At 37.7% G+C, this 18188-nt stretch overlaps 1 protein-coding gene across 2 annotated transcripts in view; it reads left to right on the top strand.

The window, feature by feature from the left end:
- Window positions 1-8178, top strand: part of GPATCH2 (G-patch domain containing 2) — a 175953-nt gene extending 167775 nt beyond the window's left edge. For both annotated transcript variants that reach the window (XM_060644373.3, XM_078441041.2), the window contains exon 10: window positions 7919-8178. In XM_060644373.3, coding sequence (XP_060500356.1) covers window positions 7919-8139 — 221 coding nt within the window. In that variant the 3' untranslated portion in view covers window positions 8140-8178. The remainder of the gene's footprint in view (window positions 1-7918) is intronic.
- The last annotated feature ends 10010 nt before the right edge of the window (window positions 8179-18188 follow it).

Here is an 18188-nt window from a genome sequence, read left to right as displayed (position 1 = left end):
GGGTGCCCCGCATATTGAAGTTTAATATCTTGGTATAGATATTACTCCAGGGTAACTGTCTTCTGGGACATGCAACTTCTTGGCAAGAGGTTGCATTACAGCTTGTTGTGACTTGTCGACTTTTTCCTCAGCATCCTACTGATACTTCAATAATAAAATAATCTCTGTGAATATTTAAGGCAATAAAGGCGAGTTGTAAATCCTAATAATGGGTAAAGATTTTTAGAAAGTGTGTTTTTAATTAAAAGTCACACTGATCATAATCAAGAAATGGTTGGTATAACCAAGCCCACTTCTAAAGTGCTATATCTCTTCAGTTGTCCAAATTTACTTTATCAATAATTCCATTTTTATTTTCTTTTACCGCTGGATCTATATGACCACTGTAGTTTATCTTACCTCTTCCAGGATTTTAAAACAGGCAGACTTTGGGGGAAGATCAATGGTATTGAATTTGAAAACGGACTATATCTGAACAATAGCAAAAGCCTAGGAAACATATCACCGTCATCCTCTTGATACACGCATCACCAAACTACCTTTCAGTTTCCTGTTTTAGGAGAGCCTTAAATGGCTCTCCATTTCATATCAGGAACACTTAAGGAAAGGGTAAGCATCCAAATTAGATAGAAAACCGTTGTGTTCTTGACAATATAAAAGACTAAATAATGAGAAAAGACTCAAACTACAGAATATCTGGACATGCTGAACAAAATGTAAAGCCATCTTTTTAGATGTACAGTTGAGACTGAAGGAAAGTAAATGGTCAAGACCAGAAATGATCCTAAGCACCTCCCATGCCCACGCCCAGTTTAGACTGTCCCAATCTAGGACCACTGAGGTATATTGGTGAGTGCCCCTGTGGGAAGGGAGCTAAGATGGGGAGTTGGGTGTAAGTAAAGATCCTATCAAGCCAGAACCTCTGGAAAGCTCTATCCTCAGAAAAGGGCAGACTGGAAACAAAACTCTGCCTATAGGCACAGGAAAATAAAGAATCTCATTTCCACCTGGGCTTCAAGTAGAGGATTCTGAAGATTTGTAACCAAGAATTTATCCTCACATGAATTTCTGTTGTAAAATTACACCAAGCCAAAAACCTAACAAAAAACTGGTCTTTGAAGCAAATGCAAAGCCACTCTCGTGGTACATGCCTTAAACTCTAAATGATTCTTTTTTATTTTACAAATGAAAACCTACTGAAAGTGGTCTTATGAGCCAAAAATTAAAAAAAAAAAAAGTTGTAAACAGATTTAAAGAGCAATTTGAAGAGACTACCTAAAAGAACTGAGGTAAAAATATGGAAGGTAGAATGGCTGGAAGACTTGGAGGAGAATCAAGTTCAACACACATACATCTAATAGAACTTCCAGAAGAGATAGAAAGAATAGAGAGGTGCATTATTCCAGGGGCATATTGACTGAATTCAATGAAACAACTGAAGGAAAATGTGAATCTTCATATTCAAACTGTACACAAATCTTTATCAGAAAATAGTAAATGTAAATTTAGTCATACCTAGACGCATTGTAATAAAACTTAAGAACACCAAAGAGAAAGAAAAGAACTTAGTAGCCAGGGATAAAAGATGTAACGTACGTAGGAATGACATCACATTGGTAGCAAACTTAAAAACATGAGTACAGTCTAGAACATAAGAGATAAGATTTTCAAAGTATAGAGACAAAATAATTATCAACATAGAGTTTTATATCCAGTTAAACTATTTCCCAAGAGTGAGGATGAAATAAAGACGATTCCAGGTAAAGACCAATTATTACTAAACTTAGCACTTCATGTAGAAGAAAATAGGATGCATAAAAAGAGAATCAAAATCAAGAAGGAACTGTGAGCAAAGAGATTGTTAAACGTGTCCATAAAGCTAAAATATTGAATATATAAAAGTTAATAATGATGTTGAAGTGCCCATGAAGATGGTTAATTTGGATGTATAAAAGTAAGATGGAAGTAAAACTCTGGACAACAATATGGAAGTGTGAAAAAATAATAAGTATGCATGTTGACACTTAAAGGTAATAACCAAAAGAATAAAAATATAATTTTCAAGCTAGTGTAAACAAGCAATAGATACCATAAAGGAGGAAACAAAAATGTAGAGATGCCAGAAAGGGAAGAAACAAAAATATAGAGAAGTCCACAAAAATATAGAGAAACGTGAGGCAAATAGCATTAAATAATACAGGAAAAATAGATCCAGATATACCAGTAATCACAATAAATGTAAATGGAGTATATGCATCAGTTAAATTCAGGGATTATTATCATAGATCAAAAAACAAAACCCTGTAAATGCTGTTTATGGTAAGTACAACTAAAACTTAAGTTATAACTTAAATATCTGTAAAAGAAAGCCAGATAAGCTGTATTTATAGCAAGCAAAATGAATAATTCTTTAAGTATTTCAAGAGAGTTGAAGCACTCTTTTCAGACAGACTTGCTATGCTAGGTTAGACTAGAAATTTTTCAGGAGTTTGAAATTTGTGAATAGAGTAAAATCTTAGTCATTTGAGAGAATGTGGCAGAAGAAATGACATAATAGAAAATATTAGTGGTAGAGTATTTTAAATTAAATGTTCAGTCAGTGAGTCAGTAACATTTGGACTCAAATGAGAGTTCACATTTTAACTGGGACTTTCTAGCTAGTTGACTTTGGGCAGGTGTGTTACCTCTTCAAACCTCAGTGTCATCTGCAAAATGAAACCAATAATACCTTAGATTGGCCAGGAAGGTCAAAAGAAATAGTGTATATGGAAGTATTTGTAACTGCAGAGCTACAGACTTCATTATATATTGTTATCCACCTATGCCAGTATATTTTTGCTGTATATTGCCCATAAGCAAATTGAGAGAAGATATTATTGCAATTCACCTATAACCCATTTTTTTTTTTAGTTATTTGAAGCATCATCATCACTAAAACTATTTACTTGCCATTAATTTTCATGGAAAGGTTGTAGGCTTTTGGAGTAAACTTAACCAAAGTTTGAATCGGAGCTTACTCACTGCATAGTCATGGTTAAGTGACATCGTGTCTCCAAGGCCATTTATCATTCCTTCTTAGCACAGTTGTTATGAGGAACGGAGATGAATATTATATGCCTAACAAGTAAACCATGTGCATGGTACATAATAGGCAGACCATGGTCCGGATTATATTATTGAATATTAACATCCCTGTATGCCTTCACAACCAATACAATTTTAAGATTTTTTTTTTAGTTTTTTGAAAAGACTATTCTTTGATACATAATGATTCCATAAGAAATATATTTCCGTATAATAAAAATATTTATTAATAAAAACACTTCTCCAAACATGTCAATATAGATTACGTCTTTCATTTTTTACAAAGTTTTCATCACTTAAGAAAAAAGGGAAATTAGTTCTACATTAAATTTTTATTATTTATTATTTTAAAAGCATGTGCCTTGTATTTTAGGCATTAAAGATTCAAACTGATTTGATTTAACAAAATTCACATGAGAAATGTCTACAGTTTTGCAGATAAAATGCAGAATGGTCTGAATCAAGCTTTTCTATATTCAGAATGAAATAATTAAAACACCTGACAATGAGTAGGAACACCTACCGTTTTCTCACAACTCAAACTGTGCTAAATGCTGTTTCTTTTCTTAATAGTAATCAAACAACCCATGTCCTTAAAAATTAGTTATTGAGAACAGAGGACTGCATTACAACTCATGATTTTAATAACCACAAATAATAATGATGATGATAATAATAATAATAGTCTTGGCCCCAAGCTGGCTAGAAAAGTAATAGGGAAAAGAGGATGGTAAGAAAGAGTGAATGCGTACCACAAATGCCTTCTGAATACAGGGGAGGGTCTGAAGTGGGGTGCATGGGCTGTTATGTAGGAACCTGCAGTATGTATGACCTCCCCTTCCATTGGCTGTTTATCCAACATCAATACAACACTTGAGAAGCCAAATTACTAAACAAGCTGCCAATTAGGCTTGCAGTCAGCTGGACAGATTAGCAGCTAAGAGAGGCCGATACAAGATTTTCATCTCTTGAGCCAATTACGCAAGTGAATTACCATCCACAATACTCTCTGGAAGATTCGAGGGGAAAGGAGCGACTAGGCTGTCATAAGAAATCCCGAGTAAAGGGGGCTGGGAACGGGAGCATGCGGGAGAGTTAGCAGGCTTCGTGTTGCTAAAATTGCCCAAACAGGAGGAGAGCCTTCCAGGAAAGGACTTAAAAGATTTAGCACTGCCAGGAGCAAAAGGAAAGGAAATTAAGGTTGTAGGATGCTGTGCAGAGACAGAGTTGTTCCGCTCCCAAGTCTTAATCTCATAAAAAGGATGAGAGACCAACAGTAGATCTCACTCCAGAATCATTGTCCATGAAAAATGAAGTAACTGTTACCTTTTCTTTAAGGTTGTATAGAAAAGCTTTTTTGTTTGTTTTTCAGGAATCTGTTTCTATGTGGAAAGATTTAGCATTTGAGAAATTAAATATTCTTTCTTTTTATTGTTTTACTTCAAAGTATAATATAATGCTTTGTTTTATTTTCATGAAGAAGAGAAATGAAATCACCTAAAATACAGAGAAGGAGTGGGTTCTTTTCCATGTGTATAAAAAACAAGCATGGGGAGAATTAGCGTGGTCACTCCTGGGAAATACCAAATACCAACATTTGAAATTAGGATAATCAATTACCATTTGATGTTCACTTTAGATCTGAGAATTGACCACAATTTAGCAATTTTTGAAGAGGCGTATTAAATTGGCCTCATATTTTTTCTTAAATATGAAACAGATTTTAAACCTGAACTTTTGCAAGCTCTTGCATCCAAGGTATGATTAAACAGAAGTGCAGCCAGAGCACCAGTAGACCTCTGACCTGATTGGAGCTTAGAGATGGAGTTAAACGAATTTGTGGCAATCACTGAAAAATCAGGGGTGTGGGACAGAACGCTAGTTCACTGTTCAACCTGACATACCTGTTCGGCGGCTGTTCAGAAAATATTAGATATCTCGGATGTCTGTCTTTGTTGCCACCATAATCATAATTTCAAAATAAAAACCTAATTGCTTTTTTTGTTGTCATATTAGGGAAAAGTTTTGACAAACGGCTTTTGTTTGGTGTGTGTGTGTGTGCGTGTGTTAACTAAGAGGTCCATTTTTTAAGTTTTATATATGCGTGTGTGTGTGTATGTGTGTGCGCATATGTGCACAGAGAGTTTATATATATATATATACGTATATATATATATACGTATATATATATATATAATTGCCCTATTCTAGCAGTAAATAATGTTAATTATGAATTTTTCTTTGACAACAGTCATTGCCATTCAAGCTGCTTGGTTTTTCATTACACATTAAGGTACTTGTTTCAGTGAGCTGAGACCCAATTTGACAAATCCAAAACTGACTCATTATTGGAGTAACCTAGTTTTTCCTTACTCCCTGTAATTAATTTAGCAAATGGCAATAATGTATTCTATTCTCAGTCCTAAAATGTACTGAAGATTGAGACTACCACAATGTCCAATAAAGGGCTTTGAAAATCAATTGATTATAGTAAATGAGTGTCGGTCATTAAAACTTATTTCTAGCTCTTTGCACTTCCATTCTTGTAGAAGTCAGAATCATGAGGAACAACCCACTTGCTCTTCCCCGAGAAGGCCAGATATGAAGTACCACGTGAAACAAACTGTTGGTTCAACTCTGGCATTTCTTTCATTATGATTTTTTTTTTTTTACTCTGAAATATATATACCAAAGAATACGCAGAAATGCATAGGTACAGTCTAAAGAACAATAATGCACTGGCCATTTCTGTTACCGACATCCAGGCGAAGAAATAGAGCACTACACTTTCCAGTCCCATAGATAACTTTTGTTGTTATTACTGGTGCTGGAGGATCCTTCTGTGCCTTGTATTACCATCTTAAACGTAGTCTTAGAGAAGGAAACGGACAGAGAGTCCCAACCTTCTTAGGGAGTGGGGATGGAGTAGAAGGTACCCTCATAACCCCCAAGTCAGGGAGGAAAAATTGATGATGCTGGAAAAGGTGCGGAGGGGGATGTGGGTCGATGCCAAAGACATCTGATTCACAAGCCTTCGAGAGTAGTGAGTGATCTTGTCAACGGCTGCCCATTTCAACCCTCAAACTGTCCAGGAAGAGAGCTCACATTTCCGACCAGAAATATGCCGGACCCAGGGCTTAGCTGGTATATACACCAGAGACATACTCAGATCTTTGAAAAGTGAGACTTTATCCATGGAGGACTAAGGAGGGAAGGGCGAGCTAGCACTGCATCCCTGCAAGTTTGTGGCCCAGAGTTCTACCACAGACTTCTCGGAAAGCTCTGACAGAGGAGATTGGGCTAAACATGTTCTCACTAAAATAAAGACTGTTTTAAGATGCCCTCAACCCCTTTCCCACACAATCGCCAGTATTTGCTCGCCACTTCCTTCTTCTGCAAGGGGCGTATCATAAGAAATGCTCTGTATTTGAGAGTCCTGATTACTTTTAACAGGTTATCTCTAGATTTGCTATAGTCCCCTTTCATACGCCACAATCTCACAGCTGCTGATACAGGATAAGCAGAAATGGGCCACTCTCAGGGTGCCAGCCTGCACTTTACAGCTGGGGCACACAGAGCAAGGCCAAGTCTTTCGTCAAAGGAGGGACCCCAGGTTCTTGTGCTTCCTTGACTTTTACACTTGTTCATTTCACAATTCCTCGAATTTAGAGATCTGGTACTTCTGCGCTTTCCCCTAGAATCAGATGTACGGTTCGTATGCTCAACTATTTCCATAAGAGCCTACAAGAAAATTTAAGTTAAAGGTCAATCTTTGGGGGGAGTCTGGGTAGCTCTGTCAGTTGAGGATCCAACTCGATTTCGAGTCAGGTCATGATCTCAGTCTCTGTGCTATCAAAATAAATAAATAAATAAAAACTTTGTTTAAAAAAAAAGTCAATCTTGGAAAATGTCATCAAATAGATAATGCTTAAGATGGGTGCATCTCTCAATTGTCTTTGCTAAGAACATTGGGGAAATAACAGCTATTTCTAAATCTCATGGTAAGCACTGCCCAACCTCCTTTTCCAAAATAAGGAATGAGGGTAGGTAGGAGATCAGGGATGGAGGGAAAAGGGAAGGATTACTTTATATACAGTGCTATACATGACAGTAATATTCTTTTTTCTCTATTCTTCCCTTCTTGCCTCCTTCTATGGTAATCAAAACATAGAAATGGAAGAAAGGGGAAGAAAGGAATTAAAAGTTGCTTATGTTATAGTCCAAATAATAAATAACAAGATGATTAGAACAGTGTCAACAATTTCTATGAATTAGGGATGTCATCAGTTGTGCTTTTCATTTGGTTTGGTTTTAGTTTTGGTTTTATGGAATGTCAAGGCCCCGAGGAAGTATAAGGTATTAGATCGTAAGTTGGTGATCTTCAGAATTATCGTTGACACTAACACAGCAATGAAATCAAATCTCTTTGTATTTTATCATTTACTGAGAATACTTTGCCTGCACGATCTCATCTGACCCTGGCAGCTTGCTGTGAGGTAGGCAGTGGACGTTGTTATACCTGCTTTACAGAAGAGAAAACAAAAGCCCCAAGAAGTTAAATAACTTAATCAACTACTAAGTAGTATAGCTAAAACTCTAAACAAGATCTTTCTTCCATGGATCCCTCTACCACTACAAGCTCCTTCTCCCAAGATGAATAAACAACGACCCTCTCACCCCTTCCCCACCCCCACCCCCAGTACCTTGTTGAAAGAAAAACTTATGAAAATATGATTTTCTTAGCTTGAGAGGAGATCTTCACCTGTGTCTGTACTAATGTGTTTTGGGGCGGGGGGGGGTGGTTTTTTTTTTTTTTGTCATTTTATAATTTCAGGATTTGTAGGAGAAAATGCCCAGCCAATCCTAGAAAGCAACATTGGAAATCGAATGCTCCAGAATATGGGCTGGACACCTGGGTCAGGCCTTGGACGAGACGGCAAGGGGATCGCGGAGCCCATCCAAGCCATGCAGAGGCCAAAAGGATTAGGTCTTGGATTTCCTCTACCAAAAAGCACCCCTGCACCTGCCACTCCCAATTCAGGAAAATCCGCCTGAGAAGAAAAACAAAGAAGAAATGTTTTACAATTTTTATTTAATATATATATACATGTGTACATACATATGTACACATATATATATGTGTGTGTATGTATATATATGTATGTACATATTTATATATGTGTATGTGTATATATATACATACGTATATATATATATTCCATTGTATGTATGCATATATGTGTGTGTGTATGTGTATATATATATATATATATATATATATATATATATATATTCCATTGCCCTAAAATTACAACATAGCTTCCGTTTTCGAAGCAGAAATTGACCTTGCCTCAAACTCCTCACTCTAGCGTCCTGCGAGTGGTCCTGCCACAGTGATAGAAATGGGGTTCCCTCACAGTTACTGGTGCTAAAGTGAAAACCTTTACCTTTAAAAATTTTTTCAGCAACTTCCAGTTATTTCTAGGTATAAATAACAGCTTGTTGCCCCTATTTATTTTGATCTCATAGGTCAGTCATTTCTAGCTGGATTCAGTCATTGTGTGTGCAATGCCCAGGCAAACATGAGACAGCCACGTGTTTCTCAAATGGGATAGGCCAGAAAGGATGTTGTTTCCTATCACACCCAGAACTCAAAGACCGATCATCACGTCAATGAAGTCCTAAGCAAATCTTTGTTTGAAAGGCTTGCCAATTTCACATTCCTTGAATCTGGCTTTTTCATGAGGATTCTGTAATGGGGTGGTACCCATTCATCTATCCTTGGACAGGGTAGTATCAGGTTCACAGTTGACAAACAGTGGTTAATGTTTCCCTCTGACATTGTTGACCAAAACAAACCTCATCATTGTTATCACCGGAGTGCCCTCAACATGACTTGCGGATTTTACCAATTTTACCTCATTTAGAACATCAAATAATTATTGAAAGAAAAATGTATTTTTTCAATTCACAATGACCGAACTGTAAATTCTATTCATCTAGATTTACTTCTACCTCTGTCTTCCCAAAGGTTGATATTTTTTTAGATCAATGCAACTGTAGTAAACTAATTTTCAGTTTTAACCATTGGAGTAACCTGTTTGAATTATTGAATCGATTTATTTGAAAATTTAAATGGCTCTCCCAAGAATTCAGATCTCTGGCAGTGATCCAACCCATTTACAAGGTGAACAAGAGAATGAATGGTAATGATTTGCCCTTTCTAACATCTGAGTAGTTTAAAACCAAGCAAAAACAAGTCATTTTTATTATATGCCTCTATTGTTATTTTTGAATCATCTGCTTTATAATGCCAAGGTTTCTAAATTGCTCTTAGCTTAGAGGATGATGACCTTCATTATTAAGGACTGATATTATATTTATAATGGCTTTTATTGGTTGAGTAAAGGCCAGGGTAACACGTGTGAATCACCTTTCTAATGGAGTTTTTTAAGTTTTTTTTAAGAGCAGTTTTAGGTTCACAGAAAAATTAAAGAGAAGGTACTGAGACTTCTCATAGGCCCTCTGCCCCCAAACATGCACAACCTCCCCCATTATCACCATCCACCACATGGGCGGGACGTTTGTTACAACTGGTAAGCCTCCATGATACATCATAATCACCTAAAGTCTACAGTTTACATTACAGTTCACTCTGGTCTGGTACATTCTGTAGGTTTGGATCAATGTATAATGACATGAATCTAGCATTATAGTATCACACAGCAGTTTCGCTGCCCTGAAAATCCTCACTACATTTAGTAGGTTTTAGAAAATTTGTAAGTCCCCGAGTTTTTTAAAGTAGGAAGTAGAGCTTTATGCCTATAGTAGACCTTTCCCAGGTGGTGCCCTAACTGCCAGTTAGGGAAAAGAAAGTCAGCCTGCTATTTGAGAGTCTCTATGGTTTGCCAAACATACATGTTTAAGAATTCTCTTCTTTCCTAGGGGTATTGTGGTAAGAGGACAGTTTGGTTTAGGGATTATAGACTACCAGGTGAATTGTTCATTTGAGGAATTCTTATTGGATAGAGTAACCCTATTGTATGATTATTTTCTATAAGTTTGTTTCATAGAAATTTGCCTTTTTTTAAAAAAGTGCTTTGTGTTAAATACTCATTCTAGCTATGTAAGGGGAGAAATCTGGAGGAGATCATCTATATACCAGGTTAAAACTTCTTAGATTGTGTATAGTGCTCTAGGATCTACTCAAAAGATTTCTTTAAAAACCCATTGCCTGAATTTTCTAAAAGCCTAGAATTTTGAAAAGCCAAATTTGGAGCCACTGATAACACACAGTAAGGTTCTTGTGAGACTGGTCCCAAACTCCTAATGTTCGAACCCTCATAGTGAGGAAAAGCAGAACATACCAACATGGGGAAACTCCTTAATTAAGTATTGCAGTCTTTATGAACGTTTTGTGTTGTTTCCCATCTGGAGAGATCCTAGTCATCTGAAGCAGCCCCTCTGAGATGCTCACTTACCTTGGGTATTTTCCTCTAACACTCCCTCTTAAAAAGGTCATGTTTACATTTTCAGCAAGCAGAAGAAAGGTCTTAATCTTGACCTCTAGAGCCCTTTATGTGTCTCTCAGAGGACTTAAAATATTTTTTATGTTATGGAAATACCGTAAAACCTTGGTTTGCGAGCATAATTCATTCTGGAAGCATGCTTGTCATCCAAAGCACTTGTAGATCAAAGCGAATTTCCCCATAAGAAACCAGGGAAACCTGGATGATTTATTCCACAACCCAAAAATATTCATATAAAAATGATTATAATACTGTAATATGATACAAAATGATAAAGAAAATACAAAATATAAAGAAAAATAAATTACCTTTGAAAACATTTGTGGCTGGTATGAGGGAGACCAGAGGGAGAAGGGTTACTGTGTAGGACAAATTTCACTATCACTCACTCACTGACAGAATCACTGCTATCTGTTGGCTCAATGGATTCTTTTTCTTTTCGTGAAAGTTTAACAAGGAACCTATCCAATGACCTAAAATGAAGCAAAGCATTCCTAAGCTTACTCTTGTATGGAAAAGCAAAGGACTGTCCGTAGGTGCTTTGAAGTGATAAAAAAATACATGAGTGCCAGTTGTGGGCACCTTCCCATGTTCTCAAAAATAACTGATCTGTCAAACAACGTGGCCTGAGACTGAGCATCTGAGCATGGGAGGCGATCACCCACAATCCCACAGTGACAGAGAGAAAGAGAGAGAGAAGAACCATTGGCTCAGTTGTGATCATGTGATATATGTCTTCCCACACTACTAGTATTGAAAGATATCTCTCGTTTATCAAGTTAAAATTTATTAGGAATGTTTGCTCGTCTTGCAGGACACTCGCAAAATCAGTTACTTGCAATCCAAGGTATCCGTGTATTTCACTATACAAAACATGAATCAATACTCAAAGTAGGGAAGTGGCAATATCCTAAGCTTTCCCTGCTATCGCACAAACATACATCGGAAGTACATACATCCCTTCCCCATTCAGTCTTCAAGAAAAATCAGTGCAGACCTGATGTTCTATTTGTACCAGAATGTAATTGGAGAAATAAACAATCAAAATATTGAATTCTTAATATAAATCAAATATTTAAGATATGAAGCCCATTAATTTATGTTTCACATATAGTTAATTTTTACCCATTACTGTGCCCATAGAACCCAAACCATCCAAAGAAATTCATGATTTAGAAGGCATCATTCATGTCTCCTTAAAAAAGGTGGTAACATTTTTCTCTGCTCATTTGGGAAGCCATTTTCTATTCTACAGTATCTAAAGCCCCATGTCAAGTTAATTGGTTGTGCTAAAAAATTTAGAGAATACATAGGTCTCTTCCTTTATTGTCTAAATTACCCGTCCCTAAGCTGTAGCCAAGAGAAGCTGAACATGACCTACCTTAGCAATTGAACTTTTTTCTTTGTATACTTGTTATACTTGATATTGGTGAGACTGTGTCCTCAAGTCATTTCCTTCTTTCCTTCCTTCTCCCCAAACAATTTTTAAGGCTATGTTCCCCTCAGATTTGTTTGCTTTCATTTTTCACTTACATGGTACCCCTTTCAAAGAAAATTCATGACTGATTAAAATTTACCAATTAATTAATTGGTCTCAACATTTGGATACATAGATTTTATGACTCCTACTGTGCTTACCAAACACAAGTTAAGACAGTAGAGGTAAAGATATTCATAGTGTATACATACAGGTGTGTTTACAGGGCACGTAATGTGTGCAATAAACAGACATGATTGCAAAATATTGCATTTTATTAATATGTTTATTTTAACTTTGTGAATTGATATTCTTGTAATTGAACTAACGATTACATCAACACATTTTCATTTTGAGCAGATTTCCTTGAAGTGAAAATCATTTCTTCCTGTATGTTGTCTTTCTAAAAACAAAAAGTGATCTAAATCAGTATTGTAAAATGAAGTAGGTTAACAAAGACTATTTTGGATTTTTTTTTTAGGTTTTTTTTTTTTTCCTCTTGGTAGAAATCTATATTAATAGAACAACAAAGAATGAAAGAATAAAACAATATTTAAAAAGATTATTTATAAGCAGTCATTGTCTTCGTGCTTTAAACATTCACCTCTTAACCTGAAAGTAAAGTTGAAAGTGCTTTAAAAAATTTTTTTTTAATTACTACCCTTTGACAATTAAGATCAAGCTGCTCAATTCATTGTTAATTTTTAAGCCCTGGAAAACTTCAATGTTTTGAAAAAAAATTGGAGAAAAAATTGGTAAACATATTTGACTCACACATTTATTCACGGCTGATTGTGACCTGTTCTACCTTATTTTCCTGCATGTGTTTATTTTCTCTGAAGTTGGGCCAGACTAACTGACTCAAGGTCTCTTTCCCCTCAAACATTCTATGATTCTAAAGTAGCTAGTACAAGTTCTTTCTCTGGCCACCTGGAATATCAATGACAATCAGATGTGTTGGAACGCCTGGGTGGCTCAGTTAAGTGGCCGACTCCTGGTTTTCACTCAGGTCATGATCTCACGGTTTGTTCAAGCCCTATTTTGGGCTCTGTGCTGACAGTACAGAGCCTGCTTGGGATTCTTTCTTTCTCTCGCTCTCAGTCTCACTTTCCCTCTCTCTCTCTGTCCTCCCCTGCTCATGGGCGCTCTCTCTCTCTCTCTTTCAATAAATAAATATACTTTTTTTTAATCAAACATTAAAAAAAAGAATCCTATGTGTTACAGTCCCTCCATTTCCTCCTGGAAAATTGTACCTTTCATAAACATGCCTGGATATTTGAAATATGCTATAATACTCATTAACGTGTTGCATTTTGTTTGCTGTAAGAAACACCCACTGTGTTGATAAAAATTTTAAACTTTTTCTCCTGAAAAACTACGTAGAGTTGTTACAGTAAGTAGATTTTTTTTTTTTTTTTTTTTTAGCCAATAGGTATTAAATACTCATTTATTTAACAGGCTTGCGGTAATATACACTCAACTGACAAGTGGACCATGAAGGCTCCTTCTGCTGGGTTCCTACTAAGCAAAGACTCATTACTTTACACACCTGACATTTTAAGTAGATCCAGATTTGTCTCTAGTGAGCCAGTGCCATTAACTGCCAAGAGTATGATCTACTATTGCCACTTTTAGTTTTATCTGTACATTAGAGTTGTCTTCTGTCTTTGAATTGTTTAAATCATTCTCAGATTCACAGGCCTCACTCCTGTTTCGTTATCAGGATGTCCTGTGTTTACCCCTTGATCTTTCGAGGATGAAGTTGGGGAATATAGTTGAAGGCAGTTTTTGTGTTTGTTTAGTCATGGGTTTTTTTTTTTTTTGGAGTTTTTATTTTCAAAATAAATCACAAGAATTCTAAGTGTGTACGTGATCCTTGATTACTCGGGTATAAGACAGTGGAGACAAGACTGCATTGTGATAGTATCCCAGATGACAAGAAAGCCCCCCACAACTATTTTCTACCTATTTTCATCTTCCTATTAAATTTCTCAAGACATGTGCATTTCTTCCCGAAGGCAGCATTCTTTAATAAAAGCAGAGACAGTAAGAATTAGTGTTCTTATACTCAGCATATCCTTAAAATATGCTTCCTAAAAGAGCAAATTCTTATATCCCTTATTGAAGCAAATTTCTTCAAATGCTAGAATTTCCTAATTGTGATGAGCAAATGAACTTGGGATGAGGGTGGGAACTAGGGTCTGTCCGATGGCTGTGTGGCGAATCAGTAATTCTAAAGTTCTTTGCTGATGGCTCGGATTCATTATGGAAGCCGTAGGTCATCCACGGTGCATGCGCCAAGTATGAAACTCACAAATTTTTACGTGGTTGTGCACAGCACCTGGGAGCACACATTAAGGGTGTGAAATTTGAAGTGCAAGACCACAGTATTTCTCACACAGTGGCTGTAGTGTCTCGGTTCTCAGCAGTCTGCACGGTGGTCCGTAATTTCTAAGGCTTGGTTCTTGACCCCTCCGCATCTTGATATGCCTACCCTTTCATTGTACCACTTCAGACTCCTTTCCGCACACCTTCGTCCACTTCACATATTTTAATCTCACCGGACAGCCTTCCAAAATGAGGAAACAGTCGCTAAGCGCCCAGAAAACCAGCATGTTTTGACTCCTGTGCCATTGTATTTCTCCATTAGGTCCCTTAACAACTCAGCTAGAAACAGGCAGCAGATTTTTTTCCCCCACTCGGTGAGTAATTGTCCGCGCTCCAGTGACAGATGTGCAATATAGCAGCTTCTTCGGGAAAAAATTAACAGTTTGTCCAGCATGTCAGCTCGCTCTTTTTAGTGCTTGGGAGGTCTTGGCCCCATTATGGATGATTTAGAAATTGAGGCAGGCGAAGACCAGCTGCCTATGCTGAAAGCCTTCGTTAGACGCCCTCATCTGCATTCCAAGACTCACTTGCATCCAGAAATCGGTGGAGCCCCTCTGGCCACAAGATGAGTGTGGGCTGACAATGCCTTGATTTGTTGAGAGAGAGAATAAATGGGTTTTTCAGAAGATGAGGAAATATCACCATTACTGGCCAATTTGCAGCATTTTATCTGTTCTTCAAACATGTCACTTTTGTTATTGTTGCATGGTAATTACATGGTGAAACGGAAAGAAAACAAATTCTGGTTACGTATTCAGATGGATTGCAAAATCATATAATCCTGATAAATGCCCATTTATGATACACACGGATGAAAGGTTCATTTTAATCTTGAGTGGCTAGCTCAGCCATAAATGGGATATAGGATTAAATTCCAGAGAATCTGATTACCTAAAAGCAAATAGTCTTTTCACTTCTTCGGGTCCAGGAAATTCAAGGAGCGACCGTAAAGCGTTGTCACAGGCACAACTTTCCTGAGACAACACAAAAAGTGAATTCAGAATTGCCTTCTGAAAAGAATGAGAATTTTCAGTGAAGCTAGAGACTTATCTCGTTGTGAGCATCATCAGGCAGTCAGTAAGTCACAAAGGCTGCCGGAGAAGCACGTCGGGCCTGTGCGGAAACATTTCCAGCTTGGAGCAAGAGCCCTCCATTTTGATGCTCAGGCTCCTGCTCACTTCTGCCGTCTCACCAAACATTTGACGACTAGAAATCCGACGCTTTTCTCATGTCTGTTTCCTAAGAGTACTTTTTCCCCATCCCCAGGACCCATTATTGTCAATAAATGTTGCCAGTGCAAGTCTAGCTGAACACACAGATCATGAAAAGCAAGGAAATATAAAGGAACAAGGGAGCCGTCATCCCAGGATTCCTACTGAAAGTGTTGGTGTGTCAAGTAACGAGTCTTTGCTTAGTGGGAACCCGGCAGAAGGAGTGTTCATGGTCCACCTGTCAGATGAGTAGATCTTCCTGTAAACGCATCAACTGAGTATCTAATATCTATCAGCTCCCAAGTTTGCTGTGACCAGGAAAGAGGAGGCACACCAGCTCTTCACTGCCTTCGCCCTGGGGTAACACGTGTCACTCCTGTTCAGAATCCATCAGCCAGAACTTGTCACATGGACCCAGCTGGATATCAGGGAGGCTGCCGAGACCAGATATTTGTAGGCACTATTTCTGTCACCTAGTCTTAATGTGACTTGCCCAGACTGTTAAATGTCGCAGCCACATCTCCGATATTTTATTGGATCTAAGATGCCATCAATTTGAAGACCCTTAATTTTATGTACCACTAAGAAAGAAAACAAAACACTGGCCAACTACAACCCTCCACCCGTGGCAGGATGCATACCAATTTAAGAAACACTAAACTATGAAAATAGGACAACATGTTCATAAGTATCAAGTGAATGGTGCAAAGAAAAAACCCTAAGGAGTGTCAGGGAAGGTCACATGGATAGGTGGGATTAGACAGGCTCCTTGAAGAAAGATAGGATTTGCTTAGAAACAAGGAAGGTTCGTTTTTACTGACGAGCTGCCACTGTGTATGATGGAAATGGCATAGGGGTTACTGCAAGCTGGATTCAATGCCCAGCCCGAACGCCTTCCGTACGATTTGCTGCTAATTCATGAGTAAGGGGGTTCTATGCCCAAGTTTGAAATAATAATAACCTCATGTAATTATGAAGCCTAAATGTAATAATACATATAAAATACTCCAGTATGGTGTCTTGGTGTGTTTTTCTGTTTCTGATGAAGCGATAAATTATTGTTGTTGTTGTTGTTTACTCTTCTGGTTGGAGAGAAGTATTGACACATTTTTACTTTGCTGGCAGTTCCCAGTAAAGACAGTGATACTCAACAATCCTCCTAATTCCATAACCATTGATGAACATACCCTTAATAATAAACTTCGGCTATGACTCCAAGTATTAGTTTTTAAAAATCCATTCAGCTAAAACCTATAAATGATAAAAATACAAAATTCAATCACCCGCACTCAATAATTTCTTACTACCTGATTGAAGATCATTCGGGAACCTCTGGCCATGCCCACCAAGGCCTTTGGTAACCACCATGGCTTTCATTATGCCACTGGTCTCCCAGAACTGGGAGACACAGAACCCACTGAGGAAGTGGTAAGCCCAAGACTCTAAGAAGAGCTAATGCTTTGACAACTTCCTCAGATAGGTTGCTTGCTTAAGATGCTTAGTTGGAATAGGCTACTGTCTTTTCACAGAATCTTTTTGAGAATATATTCTAGAATAGGGCTCATCAAACTTCAGAGTGCATAAGAATCACCAAGGAAACACTTAAACATGGAGATTGTCAAACTGCACCCCCAAAAAGGCATCTGAGCATGAGTATGCAGTAGAGAAACACTATCCTGGAAAAACCAGATTACATGATCCCCAAAGCCCAGTCTCCTGTGATGGATTCCACTGGGTCATCTGCCCCCACTCTCAACACCACCACCTTTCCACCCTTTCCCAGAGACAATTCCCAGGAATTTAAAGTTAGGAGATTTTACCCTGCCCTTGATGTGAAGGATCTCTTGAATGGAGAAGCAATGAACAGGGAAACAGAGAAAGGCAGTAGGTCGATGAGTTAAAGGATGGAGCAGCGGAGCAGAGCATGGAGACGAAAGAAAAATGGCGGGTCTCCCACACCCCTCGAGCCTGGCATACGGTTGCTAGAGGCCCTCTTCAAAAAAAGACCAGAGGTCCGTGACAGGGAAGGTGGAGGAAGCAACACTTTTCTGTATGAGAATATGACATCTTTTTCCACGGGACTGGCCTTTTACATCATTGGGCAGAATACTTACCACGTGGGTGCAAATATCTTATTAGCAAACAGATAAATCAGAGGCTGGATCATTCACATTATACAAAGATTTTTCATGTTGTAAAGAGCACAGGGTCCCTTTAGGTAGCATTTTCTCAAGTGCTTATTTACAGATCATTAAATACTTAACAGAGGGAAAAAGTAAAAGCTGAAGTGCTTAAGCCAGTATTTATTAAATATCCACCGTAGATTCAGATAAAGCAAATCTAAAATCATAATGACAGTTAATTGTCTAGGTTTTAGATTTTTATGTTAGCAGACAGGAAGCTAAAATAACAGCCTGTCCAGGTTAATACAAGACTCTTGAGCACTCTACCATGGTTATAATTCTTTTCTGAGGGCTTATCCTCAGTCCCTTCAGACAC

This window comes from Panthera onca, chromosome F1, assembly GCF_046562875.1.
Source record: "Panthera onca isolate mPanOnc1 chromosome F1, mPanOnc1 haplotype 2, whole genome shotgun sequence".
Taxonomy (NCBI): Eukaryota; Metazoa; Chordata; class Mammalia; order Carnivora; family Felidae; genus Panthera; species Panthera onca.
Note: the sequence above shows the minus strand (reverse complement) of the source record. Positions and strands in the feature narration are given on the sequence as shown.